Here is a 16369-nt window from a genome sequence, read left to right on the forward strand (position 1 = left end):
TGTTTAAAATATAAGAGTTTATTAACAAAAATCATTCAGCTCCACGTCAAACATATTTCTGTTTAACACTCACAACTAAGACTAGTAAAACTCAACTAAACTAAACTACTATGTACAAAGAGGAAGTGGAAACATGATTGAAAACCATATTACAGTTTAAGATGGATTTTAAGTTTGAAAACCAAAGTTTATCTAGAAGAATTTGGGACATTATCAAATTAGCTTTTCACAAATTTAAAGAAATTGGAATGTTTTTAGACCAATTTACCATGCAAATCAATGAGGAGATTAAAACATTATTTGGCCAAATAATGGAAGGTTGAGTTTCCATCCAGCTGGAGTTTAGCAGGCAGGCCACAGCAAGGCAGTCTCTCTCTGTCTTAGTGGCTCACAGCAGGGGTCTTCTTTGTCTCAGTTTCTCATCAAGCAGGATTTCCCATCCAGTCTGGCTCTATAAGTTCTGAAACTCAAGAGAAATGTGTTGCAAAAGGTCTGTTTTGCAGTAGTTTGGTTCTGAAAGGTTCTGACCTATCCTTGATGATTCTGGAGATCTGGTCCCCCCTGGGCCTTGGATCTCCACTGTGGTGGAGGGGTGGTCACACCGCTGTGGGCTACCATGTGACTTGCCTGTGGAGGCCTGGGCTGAAAAGGGGAGGCTGCAGATGTTCCCCAGCTGTTATTCACCAAAACTGCGTCCTCTTCTCTAGTCATCATGTGAAGATGAAATGTGGACACTGATTCCCAATGTCCAAACACCATGATCATAGCATATGGCCCCACACCATTTCTATTTGAGATCCTTTTTTATGAACAGCAAATTTAAGAACAAGGAGAAATGTCGGTGAGCAAAAAACACAGTTAATGATAAAATGCCTCTGATTAATTGAACTTACCATTCAACAGTTGTTTCAAAGGAGGCTTGTTTTGTTCAAATTATTCTATTCATGCAGGTGTGAATATGTATTTGTGAAAATAAGAAAAGACCAGTGTTGGGCACGTTACTTTGAAAAGGTAATTAGTTATAGTTACTAGTTACTTCTCCCAAAAAGTAACTGAGTTACTAACTGAGTTACTCTACAATAAAAGTAACTAGTTACTAGTAAAAGTAACTATTGCGTTACTTTTGCGTTTCTCGCCCCCGTACCCTCACCACCCAGCCCCCACTTTCTCGCGGTGTGTTTCCAAAGCCAGCTGAATAGAGTAGATGACAAAGACAAGAACCTACAGAGAGTTTTGCATTTATTGCAACTCAATGTAAATGACATCAGGGGGGAACGCCATGTGAAGTTTTTTAACAGGGCATTCAGATCTGGTGAAATTAATAACTGGGGATGTCTAATTCTGAAATCCTGTGTGTTTGGGTTGTTATAGATACTGCAACATCTATCTATCTATCTATCTATCTAGATGTATACTCTGCGTGTGACATAAAATATGGATCTCCATCCCTGCCACAAAGGCCATCAAATAATGTTTAAAATAAAAAATACAGTAGGTTGAAAAGGCAGAGTATCCATCCATCCATCCATCCATCCATCCATCCATCCATCCATCCATCCATCCATCCATCCATCCATCCATCCATCCATCCATCCATCCATCCATCATCCATCCATCCATCCATCCATCCATCCATCCATCCATCCATCCAGATTTCTCCCTTTCTCCATATAGGCTATCATTTGATCGTTCACGCTCTCCATAGTTCTCCTGTGGCGCGAGCACAGGGCGACTGTTGCGCGCCTTTAGCGAGCATGCGCGTTTCCTGTCGCTTGCGCGGTGACTCTTGCCGCCTGCGCTGTGCGGAGATGCAGAGGAAACCGTTATGTGGTGGGGAAACGCAGCTCGACGTAACACCGGTATTTCCATGTGGAAAACGCTGTTTTGCTGCTGGAGTCTTCCTCACTCTCCATCTCTCTGTGTGTGCTGTACGTTAACACCCGCCAGCAGAAACACCCACCTATTCAACTGACAGACGGAATCTCACTATACATCAGCCATTCTCATCCTCCCCTCTCTCATGACAAGGCGCGCACCTCTGGATGACCTAAAAAATAATCTTTAATATCTCTTAAACAAAAGTAGCACAAACAATATTTTTTCTGCACAAATCTGCAACGTTGCACTAACCATTCAGTCTATTTGCAGAGTTTTTTGACGTGGGTGGGGTGTCAGCTTCACGCAGCTGCGCACGAGTCCTATCATGAAAAAAGGTTCATTGTGCGACCTGAGTAACGTGCAGTAACGGGGTGTCTGCAATGGTAACTGCGTTATAGTTACAGTCAAAGTAATTAGTTAGATTACTCGTTACTAAAACAAGGTAACGGCGTTAGTAACGCGGTATGCTAAATTAGAGATTTTGCTTGTAGCATGTTTTGTTTTACTAAGCCAAATGCCTGAATCATCACTGATGAGCCTAAGTCCAAAACACATCTGAACTAATCAAAGTTCACAAATTTAAAACTGTCAGTGCAGCATGGTTCCTTCATGTTACTCACTTATTAAAGTGATAATTTAAGAGCCCTCCTTTTAGTGAGGTTTCACATAGTTTGTTTTCAGGAAACAATCTGAATTTGTTTGGGTAATAGGTAACATTTCATGAAGTAATGCCTTTCTCCTGCTCATAGCTATTCTTTTAGCCTTACTGCAACAAACTGCATGTGCTCTCATTTATCCTGACGTGATAACAGGCTCAGAGTTAATTTGCTTCTTTTCTTAACAAAGCCACATTTGGAGATAGTCAACCAATGTCTCTGCTAACATGGGAAGTTGTTATCGATCAGTGCTTCTATATATGTTTCCTTTGTGTGTGTCTGCTCCGTCGGCTCAAATTCCTAGTTGGTCTTGGCAAAAGGCAATTCAAAAGACAGGCTGGTTCTTATAGAGGTTTCCTTCTGTTGAAAGGAAGTTTTCTGCTCGCCACTTTTGCTGCATGATCATTTAGTAAGAGGGATTGCTGCAAAATCAATGACCTGATGCAATTAGCTGGGTTCCCTTAATTAGAAAATTTTCAAACAATCTGTCTATATGATTTAAATAAATTGTCTCTGTAGTACCTTAAACAAATGAATTGAACTCAATATACTCACATATCATTTTATCCCCCAAGTTTTTTTACATTATCTTTTTTTTTCAGTTATAACAACAACCATCCCAACCACAACATCTCCTCCACGAACCTATGGTATGATCTAACTCATTCTAAAAGGAGCTAAGTAAGCACAGAGTGCCAAGGCAAAAAAAAGGCAAAAGATGTTTAGAATGTAGTCAATACAAATGCAGTGCTGTTGGTAATCTCAATTGTTTTGGAATTTTTATTTGTTAACTTCAACAGAAATAGATTTGGTTTTGGAATTACGCATCCCCCTCTCAAGCTACACATCAAATCTATTGGATGTGTTTAGGGAGCATCTGAGCAATGAAACCTTCCTGGAACCATTCTCAAACATGTTACAGATTATAGAGTTGAACTTGACCACAGGTAGGAGTGTCTGCTTCTTTAAGGCTTGTCTGCCTTGTTGAATTTGAGCTTGAGAATAAAGTGATTTATGGCTTTCATCTTTTTAAATATCCATTAGTCTGTTATCCAAACTCCAGCCATGGACTACAGTGTCAATGTGAGAGTGGCTTTGCGTGGCCATGTGAGATGTGCAACATCAACACTTCATGCAGCAGTCAAATCTGTACATGCATATATGGACTTCCTTCCAACAATGACTTCTGTCAGCCAATCACAAGTGAGTACAGTGTCCTGCTTTGTTGCTGCTCACATAAGGTTGGGTCTTTTTAAACCCAAAGAGTAGCAGTTGTCATGCTGTCCAAGAATTAACTTTTTTGTTGTGTATTGTGATATCTGTGTAAAATAAATCAAGTAATCTAATTTCTTTCCCCACAGTTAACTCTACATGTCCAACAGTTCCTCCAGGTATGCTAAACAAGGAAATATTTGTTGTATTTTAGCTTTAACAATCAGAAGGGTGTCATTTTACTGTGTTGGTTTTCATGTAACTATTTTATTATTTCACTCTGTCTTATTATACTACATTTTATTTTGCACTATTAGATTTACAATGTTATTTTTCTCTCTTCTTTAAACCTTTGCACTGAAAGAAAAGAATTTCCTGCAACGGATTAATTTAATTTCCTGCAAGGGATTAATACAATAATTCTAATTCTCAGTAATTCTGATTGTCATCATCAGCGATGAGCATATATATATATATATATATATATATATATTTTTTATACATATATAAATATATATTTTTTATTTATTTTTTTTACCCTGACCCTTTACCAGCTTTTCCTTACAATACCACATATGGAGCTATTCTACCATCACTTTCTCTTCTGTATTTATGAATGATTCTACTGTGTGTTCCTTTTATATGTCTGCTCCATCTGCTCAAACTCAGAGCTAGTTAAGGCACAATACTTTCAAACTGAACCATGTTCTTCTGTAGGTTTTTTCGTGTTAAAGGGAGTTTTTCCTCTCCACTGTCACTGCATGTATACTCTGCATAAGGGAATCCTGCTAAGTCAATGACACCATGGAGGTGACTGTCCACTGTTTTGACAGGCTCATCCAGAAAGAGAGAATTCTGCAAGGTCATTGACTGGTTGAAATCATATGGGGTTCCTTACTCAGAAAACACTTAAAGGCACACTATGCAACATTTTTCAGTTAATTAATGTGTTCCATAACGTTTTGGATGATTAAATGACCCAACACAGAAGAGCGGCCGCCTCTGGACAAGACTCTGCAGTACACCTACACCTTGTGGACAAAGGACATTCTTTTGAGGACCAGAATGTCCATATTCTGGATAAAGAAAATAGGTGGTTTGAGAGGCGCGTGAAGGAAGCTATCTATGTTAAGAGAGAAAAACCAACTTTAAACAGAGGTGGTGCACTCACATTCCAGCTTCCAAAAACATACAATTCAATCATAGACATGATCCCTTCCAGATATCACCAAACCCCCCACCCCATCACAGAGGAACGAGGGACCTACCCGCTCCAGCCGGTGAACAATACCTCCTTAACGACCGACCCTTAACAATCATAGACAGGTTTCAGGTATTACAGGAGACAATCCCCCCTTTAATGGCAATCCCCCCTTTAACGACCGCCCCCTAGAATCATAGACAGGTTCAGATATTACAGGCTAACGATGGAACTAAACGACCCTTTCATCTGTTACCATTTGCATGTTTCCAAGCGATACAAGGCCTTGTCCATATAAGACTCAAACTCACTGCGGATCCAGACATTTGAATTGAGAAAGCTTCCTGGAGAGGTGGCGAAACGTCTTCAAATCTTGAAAACCAAGTCCAGTGGATATTTTTTGAATTTTTACGGAATTAAATGAGTCATTACGGGTTGAACAAAGGTATTCTCGGCCGCCCTGGTGGTCTGTGGGGGAAATATCGCACTTCCAATTGCAGGAGCACCGACCTGCACCCACAGGCTCAGAAGTCTCGCGAGAGTTGGTCTTGCTTTACGGCGAGAACTGCTACACCCCCCAGTTAAAAGCATGCTCGTTGCTAGCACAATGGCGATCTTTGTGCAGTGCTGCGTTCACACCGGACGCAGCAAAAGCAGTAAAATCGCGTCTGCTGCTTCATTTTTACTGCTTGTACCAGTTAGTTCTGACGCGCGGCTGAAGCAGCTTTGCTGCTCTGGCTGTGCGGTGCAAAAGTGTGTCTGACGGCGTTGGGCGGAGCTTCACTATCCTTTCTCTGCCTTGCAGCTATATTTGCTGTGATCAGTGGGAATAAAGTAGTTTTAATATGTTTTTAAGTGAGAAAATACACCTGAAAACGTAATCAGTGCAGTCAGTTCATTCAGATTATTATCCTGCCTTCAATATTTTTTCTGTCGGAGCCGCTCAGACCCCCACATACCAGCGGTGCGCCGACAGTAGGAATCCCTTCATCAGCAGCCTCTGGCCGGGTCGCCTCCTCGCGGTTCACCGCGGCAGCTGGTAGGTGTTTTTCATCTAAATAATACAAACTGCAGGCAGCAGGATAATAAAAGCAAACATATTCTGCCGGCAGATTTCTGCATTTTAAGTTAATTTAGGCGTCAATAAACTGTTTAGAGGAGTGATCATAGCGCTCTGATCATCAGCGCTGTGTCTCTCTCCCTGCCAGCTTCCAGATCAGCTTCTCTGATTGGTTGACGCGGCGCGTCTAGCAGCAAAAATTCAATTTTTCCATCTCGAGCAGCAGCGCGTTTGTGGCGCGTCACGCGCGTCAGATGCTTAGTCATTCGTTGCGTTCGCCTGTCTGCTAAGCTCAAAACAACCGCGCCTGGCTTGACGGAGAAACCAGGAGAACAGCTGTGCATATTTACGACAGTGCACTTTTACTTTCGCCCTCTGGGGGAAGCCTCGCTGGAAAATCAACACCGGTTGCATAGTGTACCTTTAACCAAGCTGTCTGCATTATTTTATTGAATTGTCTCTGTAAAATGCATTGAGATGATGTGTCCTGAATTGGCACTATATACATAAACTGAACTGACCTCAGTACAGTCAGGGTACACAGGGATCATTAAGTTATGCTACATAATCTTTGTTTCATTATTTTCAGATATAACAACAACCATCCCAACCCCAACATCTCCTCCACAAATCTACGGTATGATACAACGCATATTTTATAAGCAAATCAATAAAGATGCAAAGAGTTTAATAAAGACTGCAAACAAATTCCAAGTTGCAACACAAACTGTATTTTTTTATCCAAATTTTGTCATGCAAAACTACATTATGGATGTGGTAAATAAAAAAATATTTTGGTAAAAAAAAAAAAAAACTTTGCTCCTCAGATGTAATCTTTTGGTAGTCTTAATTATTTTGGAATTTTATTTGTTTACCTCAACAGAAATAGATTTGGTTTTGGAATTACGCATCCCCCTCTCAAGCTACACATCAAATCTATTGGGATTGTTTAGGGAGCATCTGAGCAATGAAACCTTCCTGGAACCATTCTCAAACATGTTACAGATTATAGAGTTGAACTTGACCACAGGTAGGAGTATCTGCTTCTTTAAGGCTTGCTTATCTCATTAAAATTTTGCTTGAAAATAAAGTGATCTATGGTTTTCATCTTTTGAACTTCTCAACAGTCTGTTATCCAAACTCCAGCCATGGACTACAGTGTCAATGTGAGAGTGGCTTTGCTTGGCCGTGTGAGATGTGCAACATCAACACTTCATGCAGCAGTCAAATCTGTACATGCATATATGGACTTCCTTCCATCAATGACTTCTGTCAGCCAATCACAAGTGAGTATTCTGCTTTGCTGCTGCTCATACAAGGTTGGGTCTTTTTAGTCCCAAAGGAGGAGGAGTTGTCATGCTGTCCAAAAATTAATATTGTTTGTTGTGTAATGTGATATCTGTCTAAAATAAATCACATAATTGGAGAACAGCCTAACATGACTTCTGTCAGCCACTCATAAGTGAGACTAAACTGATTGCTAGTTTTACTCAACCCAGTCTCATGGGAAAATGTACCCCCACTACGTTGGTCCACACTGCAAAACGTAGTGGAGGTACATTAATGGCCATTTTTTTGTGGTACTGTTACGTTTCTTCTACTTATACGCTTTCTATTGTTTTACGTCCTAGTCACGTGACTTTCAAGATTCCAGGTGGGAGAAGAAAAAAATATATATATAGATGGCCGACATTCGCTCATTTTTTGTGGAAAGATTAATGACTTGAGTTTGTTTTTGCATTAAAATGAGTTTTGATTACATTTCTAGTGAGAAATGTATAGTTTGTTACCAGAATATTTACTCGGGGAATGTACATATTCACTTGCTTGTTCGTTTCTTGCAAAGATTTTTCAAGATAATGTGAAACTGTAACATTTTGGTATAAACATGGCTGAGATTTCTCTAACTTTTAGTGGGAAAATCAATAATTTCAATCAGTTTCTGCATTTAAATGGGTTTTTGATTACATTTATAGCGAGAAGTGTAGGGTTTATTTACATAATATTTACTTAGTGAACATACATAATCACCCGCTTGTTAGTTTTTGCTACGTTTTTCGGATCTCGTCAGGATTATGTGAAATTGCAACGTTTAGGCTGCTACACATCTCCTGTGATTTAACTCCATCTGACGGATCAAACCCTCGCCACTGCGGCGTTGCGTCTGAGGTTGGTTTTCAGATCAATGCATTACGTCGTGGTATACGGGAGAAACTAATTAAATTAGTTAAAAAAAGGATCATGGGTTAAGATCGGATGTGTTTTATTTGGAAATCTACCGGATCCTTTGTGCATTTCACTTCCTGTTTGGTGCGATCTCATTGATGGGTTTTGACCAGATTTTGACCAAAGAGGAACTAAAAAAAAAAAAATAATAATAATTTAAATACACAACCAGCATATCTGGAATCAATGACAGAGAGCATACATAATCACCCGCTTGCTAGTTTTTGCTACGGTTTTTCGGATCTCGTCAGGATTATGTGAAATTGCAACGTTTTGGCTGCTACCCATCGCCTAGCATTTAGCTGCCGCCCCGATTCAACATTGAATTCTTTGTGATTTAACTCCATCTGACGGATCAAACCCTCGCCACTGCGTGCGTTGCGTCTGAGGTTGATTTTCAGATCAATGCATTACGTCGTGGCATACGGGAGAAACTAATTAAACTAGTTAAAAAAAGGATCATGGGTTAAGATCGGATGTGTTTTATTTGGAAATCTACCGGATCCTTTGTGCATTTCACTTCCTGTTTGGTGCGATCTCATTGATGGGTTTTGACCAGATTTTGACCAAAGAGGAACTAAAAAAAAAACAAAAAACAATTTGAATACACAACCAGCATATCTGGAATCAGTGACAGAGAGCGACTGGGACCAAAAGTTTATTAATCTCTCCCCACTGATTTCCATTCAAAATGTTTTCGATCCCACCGGCCTCTAGGGAAGGGGCGGGCATACCGCCACCTACTGTTACTGAGTGTGTAGCAACATTGTTTTACATCTATTAAATTCTATTTTTAAATTTTGTATTCTGAAGATAAATAAATAATGCTTTCCTTAATCTATAAATATCTTTTATATTTCCTTTATTTCCCAATAATCCTTTAAGACTCCATTCTTGGCCTGTCCTCTTTTCAATTTCTTCCTTTCAGGTTCATATGTTTTGCAGTTCATCAATACATCTGCATTTTCTATCTCTCCATATCCTTCACATTTATCATTATTTTTCCTCCCTATTAAGTATAAATTGTCATTTAAATAAGTATGACCTACTCTTAATCTGATCATTATTATTTCTTCCCTTCGGTTTCTCTCATTAATATTTCTATTTAATACTGACTTTTGTACTTTATATAACCTTCTTCCTTTTTATCTTCATTCCATCTTTTTTTTTGTGCCATTTTTCAATTTCTTTCCTCTTAATAAATGATTTTCTTTCCCCTTTCCCTAAAGGAATTGTAATTGTTATTTGTCTACTTTTCATTCCAGCTAACTTTCCATTAATTAGCTTGAAAACAGCACTTTGTAGGCACCCAGTTTCTCTAACAATGGCCCTTTTTGGGTTACCCTCCATGCATTGGGTGTCAGTTCAGTTTTCTTAGGGTTGACCAGGCAGCACAATAATGTGCATGTGGCCAAAAAGTAATAGGGATCAAATTCGGTTCAGAGTCAAGCTATTGGGATCAGGCATCAGGTTCAATTTGCATATTTTCTTAGCCAAAACAAGGATTTGTTGGGCTACTGTAATTTTGAATTGAAAAACGTCCTGAATGGGAAGTCTTCAAACTTGAAAAACAAAGTCCAAAGTTTTTTTTTTTTTTTTTTTTTTTTTTTTTTTGGAATGATTATGACCTGGATGTCTAAGAATCTTCACCAGCTTATCAGGGAAATGAATGCCCACAATGTCTATATTCTCCAAAAGAGAATAACAGAACAGACCTTCACGAGGCCCTTGTTAAAGCTATGCACATATTTATGCATCTATGCTCATCAAATAACTTTCTGGTTCGACGCAACATTTACATTAAATGGGTTGAGAGGTTGTTCTTTACCAGTAAATACATAAAAGATTCCCAGATGACTGCCGATACAAACTCTCCCCTATAAAACCTGAAACTAATTCTTATAAGAGAGTAAAATCTGTATTAGTCTTCATTAAATGTAGCATATTGTTGTAAATAATCGATTGCTTTATTTTTGGTGTCAGCTTTTGGTCAATATGCTAACCTTAAAAGGTCAAAGTGGGAAAATGTAGTAGTAGTAGACAAATTAGCAATTAGAGGAGGCAATAACAATTACAATTCCTTTAGGGAAAGGGAAAGGAAAATCATTTATTAAGAGGAAAGACATTGAAAAATGGCAAAAAAAAAAGGTGGAATGAAGATAAAAAGGAAGAAGGTTATATAAAGTACAAAAGTCAGTATTAAATAGAAATATTAATGAGAGAAACCGAAGGGAAGAAATAATAATGATCAGATTAAGAGTAGGTCATACTTATTTAAATGACAATTTATACTTAATAGGGAGGAAAAATAATGATAAATGTGAAGGATGTGGAGAGATAGAAAATGCAGATGTATTGATGAACTGCAAAACATATGAACCTGAAAGGAAGAAATTGAAAAGAGGACAGGCCAAGAATGGAGTCTTAAAGGATTATTGGGAAATAAAGGAAATATAAAAGATATTTATAGATTAAGGAAAGCATTATTTATTTATCTTCAGAATACAAAATTAAAAAATAGAATTTAATAGACGTAAAACAATGTTGCTACACACTCATGAACAGTAGGTGGCGGTATGCCCGCCCCTTCCCTAGAGCCCGGTGGGATCGAAAACATTTTGAATGGAAATCAGTGGGGAGAGATTAATAAACTTTTGGTCCCAGTCGCTCTCTGTCACTGATTCCAGATATGCTGGTTGTGTATTCAAATTGTTTTTTGTTTTTTTTTAGTTCCTCTTTGGTCAAAATCTGGTCAAAACCCATCAATGAGATCGCACCAAACAGGAAGTGAAATGCACAAAGGATCCGGTAGATTTCCAAATAAAACACATCCGATCTTAACCCATGATCCTTTTTTTAACTAGTTTAATTAGTTTCTCCCGTATGCCACGACGTAATGCATTGATCTGAAAATCAACCTCAGACGCAACGCCGCAGTGGCGAGGGTTTGATCCGTCAGATGGAGTTAAATCACAAAGAATTCAATGTTGAATCGGGGCGGCAGCTAAATGCTAGGCGATGGGTAGCAGCCAAAACGTTGCAATTTCACATAATCCTGACGAGATCCGAAAAACCGTAACAAAAACTAGCAAGCGGGTGATTATGTTTGCTCTCTGTCATTGATTCCAGATATGCTGGTTGTGTATTTAAATTGTTTTTTATTTATTTTTTGTTCCTCTTTGGTCAAAATCTGGTCAAAACCCATCAATGAGATCGCACCAAACAGGAAGTGAAATGCACAAAGGATCCGGTAGATTTCCAAATAAAACACATCCGATCTTAACCCATGATCCTTTTTTTAACTAGTTTAATTAGTTTCTCCCGTATGCCACGACGTAATGCATTGATCTGAAAATCAACCTCAGATGCAACGCACGCAGTGGCGAGGGTTTGATCCGTCAGATGGAGTTAAATCACAAAGAATTCAATGTTGAATCGGGGCGGCAGCTAAATGCTAGGAGATGTGTAGCAGCCTAAACGTTGCAATTTCACATAATCCTGACAAGATCCGAAAAACGTAGCAAAAACTAGCAAGCGGGTGATTATGTATGTTCACTAAGGAAATATTATGTAAATAAACCCTACACTTCTCGCTATAAATGTAATCAAAACCCATTTAAATGCAGAAACTGATTGAAATTATTGATTTTCCCACTAAAAGTTAGAGAAATCTCAGCCATGTTTATACCAAAATGTTACAGTTTCACATTATCTTGAAAAATCTTTGCAAGAAACGAACAAGCAAGTGAATATGTACATTCCCTGAGTAAATATTCTGGTAACAAACTATACATTTCTCACTAGAAATGTAATCAAAACTCATTTTAATGCAAAAACAAACTCAAGTCATTAATCTTTCCACAAAAAAATGAGCGAATGTCGGCCATATATTTATTTTTTTTCTTCTCCCAGCTGGAATCTTGAAAGTCACGTGACTAGGACGTAAAACAATAGAAAGCGTATAGGCAGAAGAAACGTAACAGTACCACAAAAAAATGGCCATTAATGTACCTCCACTACGTTTTGCAGTGTGGACCAACGTAGTGGGGGTACATTTTCCCATGAGACTGGGTTGGTTTTACTATAACATTTTCTTATCCAAGGGAATTAGTACACTGTACCGTGTTATAATCACATATTCTGTTAAAAGCTGATCTAGCTTGGTTAAAATACAGTGTAGTCTTTATTATATCACAATGACTATGGCTTTACTTTTTCAAATAATCCCCTCTCATTGCTTTACAGATTATTCCATTTGCCCAACACCTACTCCAGGTATGTAAAGGATGTAGATTTGGCTTGAGCTAAAATATATGTTCTACTTTATTACTATTTAGTACAGCTTGAACAAGCTGAGTCTTTCAGAATTTCCTTCAAAACCAATGGATGAAAATCAGGACTTCTGAGAATGGAGGGTTTGATGTTTTGCTTTTAAGAGATGTCTTCATATAGAGGGCATTAAAAAAGTATTAATCAACACCTTAAGATTAGAGGAAGGTAAAAAAAAAACTATGGAGCTACTAACCAAAAACAACAACCACTGGTTGGAAATAAAATTCCAGAGCAAATTTACTTCATTATACTTTGCAGATTTACATAGTCAAAGGTTGAAGCTAACAAAAACTCCCCTTAGAAGTCTCAAAAAAGAGATTTGCCAATCCATTAGGGAAACTCATGGCTTTTCTTAATTTATTAAAGAATCTCATAAAAATATAAATGCTAAGTTGTTAGGCTAGCAAGCAAACCCATAGTAACACTTATTTGGATAAAGTTCTGTTTATTTCCAAAGGGGCAGGACAGAGGATAGTATGAAGTTTTCTTTTTTCCAGAATGTATGTTTTTCATTATCTTTAAACAAAACAACTGAAAGGATTAGAATAAATTGTGCATATTTATGTTTTATTTACAGTAACTACAACAACAACACCTATGCCAACGACGACACCTCCAACAACCTATGGTATGACACAATAAACCTTTTCAAAACAGGCCTTTTGTTTCTAAGAGCAATGCATTATTAATTCTAGAACACGCTCCAAAGCTCTGAGATTAAATATTATAGTAATTTAAGTGCTAATAATAAACAGGTGTTTCCTTCCACTTCTTTGGGGAATGCACATTTAGCAGACCCAGTACCAATATCTGCAGTGATTTTGCAGAAGGCTCCCAAACTGTAAAGCTGCTGGGTATACCTGGTCTTTAATAACAAAGGTCCTAACCCTAATTCTATTTACAGTTGATGAGGTTGCAACTTAAACAATAATCACATCAAATTAAAGATGTAACAATAGGCAATAGTGTGTCTCATAAAGGTAAGTAACAAGGTCAGCTTTCAATGACCTAAAAAACATTTCCAGGATTAAAGAACCAATTTCTAAGTAGGTCCTTAAAAAACTAATTCATGTCATCATCTTTAGTGGAATTGGTGACTGCAACTGAGTGTCTTCACAAGTCTGCCTACAAAGTCAATAACACAGCTGCAGCTGATCCAAGAAAGCTGCTGCCTGTGTCCTCACTAAGAAAGTGGAGAACATCAGCTTAGTTCTAAAGACCTTCCAACTGCTCTCTGTATCTCAGAGAAAAGACTTTCAAATACTTCTGTTAGTCTATAAATCACCAAATGGTTTAGCAACAAAATATATTACAGACTAATTATCAGTGCCCAGATCTTTCAGAGGGCCTACTCTGCACACTCAGGACCAGCACCAAACATTTAGAAGCAGCTTTTCCTTCTAATGCTCCACTAATTTGGAACGAGCATTTAAAAAAACTGTAAAAGTGCTAAAGTTTTAAGTCACTTTAAATCAGATTAAACATAGTTGTTTAGAGTGGCCCTTTACTGTATGACCTAAAAGTTTGTAGTCTATCTTTAATTGCACTATCAGCAATTGTATTCATTTTTACATATCTTGTAATGTACATTTCTTATTATTTACAGCACTTTGAATTGTCTTGCTACTGAAAGGTGATATATATATAAACCAATAAGTACAAACATGCTAAACCACAGTTTGCCTTCAAGCAAGCCTTTATAGTTTTCTTTTGCTGATAAGATCAAACATTACATCTTAAGAAATTTTGAGAAAGAAGTGAAGAACTTGTACTACTACAGGGTTCTCTTCATATTCATGCTTGAAACAAATTAATGATTGAAACAAAGAAACTTAAAACTATGACAATATTTCAAGTTGTCTACATTATCATTAAAATATTACTGCGTCTCTTCCTCTCTGCAGAACCATTATTCTTTGATGTTGACATTGTCTTGAGCATCCCAGCTGCTACTGTGCCATTAAATATCTCTGAGTCATTCCGAGGTGCTCTCCAAACAATAAACTACCCAATACCCATTTCACGGATAAATGTTCTGCAAGTAAACTTGACTACAGGTAAAACAAGCTGGTCACACAAATGTTTCTCTGTATAAATATAATAAATGATTATATAAAATACAGGTGGATGATTTTCCTTCTTTGATATCTTTATCAGTCTGCATTCCAAACTCCTATGATGAACTGCAGTGTGAATGTGAGGGTGGTTATGCTTTGCCATGTGACATGTGCAACAGCAACAACTCATGCAGTAACACCAGCAGTTCAACCTGTACATGCATAAATGGACTTCCTCCCAATGATGAGTTTTGCCAACCAGAAACTAGTAAGCTTTCTGTTCTGTTGCTTTGCTAATTGATTAAGCACACACAATTCTGGTCTAAGACAAAAATGTTTAATCTCTTGCTCTTCACAGATAACTCTATATGCCCAACACCTACTCTAGGTATGTAAAAGATAAACAATTAGTTGAGCTACAGCTTATGTTGTGAAGGTATGATAAATACTATACTTATGTTTAAAGACTTTGAAGAATTTGACATATTTCTTTTTTAATTCTGAGTGCTCTCCATGCGATAGACGCTCTTTTGTTCTGGTTGGTGTTTTACTTTGCCTCTTTTCTCTTCCTTAGTGTTTCTAATAAGTGTAGACTTATAAGAAGCACTTATATATCTTATAAGGGAGATTATTGGGAATTACTTAGTTTCTCTCTCTTTCTCGTTCTCTCGTTCCCATAATTCTTATCCCCTCCACTTTCCTCACCTTCCTTTCCATCTCTGTGTCCATTGCATGTTTTCATTTTTGGTCCCAAAGTAATTTCTAATAAAGGTTCAAACACAATTATCACATGGAATCTTATGACAATTAAATTCAATTGAATTGCTGGTCCTATAAGGTTATTGGCCCATGTCCAACCCTGTCAAGAACTGCCTGAGATAAACTTTATCCTTGAACTGCATTGAAAATGCAGTCAAATGCACCAATATCCAATCATTAAAAAAAAAAATTGCAACTACCGGTAATATCAGACTTATTATAGTTGACTGATAGGCCCTATTCCCATATTTTCCTTTTCCAGAAAATCTGCTTTAGGCTGCTTCTGTATGGGCTAAATCTGATACATTTTTTGGTAGTTTTTAAAGTGCTGTTAGTCTGAACGGTCATGCCAGATTTTATCCTAACATAAAATAAAGTCACTGCCAGGACTCCAACTTCACATCTACAGAGATGTTTTTACAGCATTACCATCACAGATATTGATAATAGCTGTGCTTTTGTTTTCTTGTCTTTCTTTTTCGTTAATGGTGGACCCAAGAAGTTGTTGGCTCCCATTGCTCCAAGGTTTAAAAATAACATGGAGACCACATCATCATTATAATTTTTTTAACAGAGATTTATTGAACACCTCGAGTGACATTCACATTTATCATTACTTCATAAAGAGTACACTGCTGTGTGTTGCATACATTCATCTTTTGGGCAACATGTTTTTTTTTTTATTTCCTGGAGCATTCAAACTGAAATCTGATAGTTGTTGCATTTAATTAGCTGTCTGAAAACATTATGCAAAAATCATGTAATCAATCATGAAAAGAAAATCGAATTTAACATCACTGTTTATTAGTAGCATTTTGGAGGTCCCTACCAAGGAAAAGTAAAATAAATATCAATAGAAACATACAGAGACCTGCTTAGCCATCAAATTCCAAGAGCAAATGCACTTCACTACATTTACCACGTTCACATAGATAAATGCCAAAGTTGAAGAAAAAAAAAACTCTCCTAAGAAGGCTCAAAAAAGAGA

At 37.6% G+C, this 16369-nt stretch overlaps 1 protein-coding gene across 1 annotated transcript; it reads left to right on the plus strand.

Moving 5' to 3' along the window:
* Positions 1-3134: 3134 nt before the first annotated feature.
* LOC119774809 lies at positions 3135-15038 on the plus strand. Its single transcript, XM_038272489.1, has 12 exons — positions 3135-3184; positions 3335-3481; positions 3579-3737; positions 3896-3925; positions 6597-6644; positions 6891-7037; positions 7135-7293; positions 12479-12508; positions 13143-13193; positions 14470-14622; positions 14723-14890; positions 14981-15038. The coding sequence occupies exons 2-12, from the start codon at positions 3448-3450 to the stop codon at positions 15016-15018; spliced, it is 1017 nt and encodes a 338-aa protein (XP_038128417.1). The 5' UTR covers positions 3135-3184; positions 3335-3447; the 3' UTR covers positions 15019-15038.
* The last annotated feature ends 1331 nt before the right edge of the window (positions 15039-16369 follow it).

The sequence above is a fragment of the Cyprinodon tularosa genome, unplaced genomic scaffold, assembly GCF_016077235.1.
Source record: "Cyprinodon tularosa strain WSP-4 unplaced genomic scaffold, ASM1607723v1 ctg831, whole genome shotgun sequence".
NCBI classification, from domain to species: domain Eukaryota; kingdom Metazoa; phylum Chordata; class Actinopteri; order Cyprinodontiformes; family Cyprinodontidae; genus Cyprinodon; species Cyprinodon tularosa.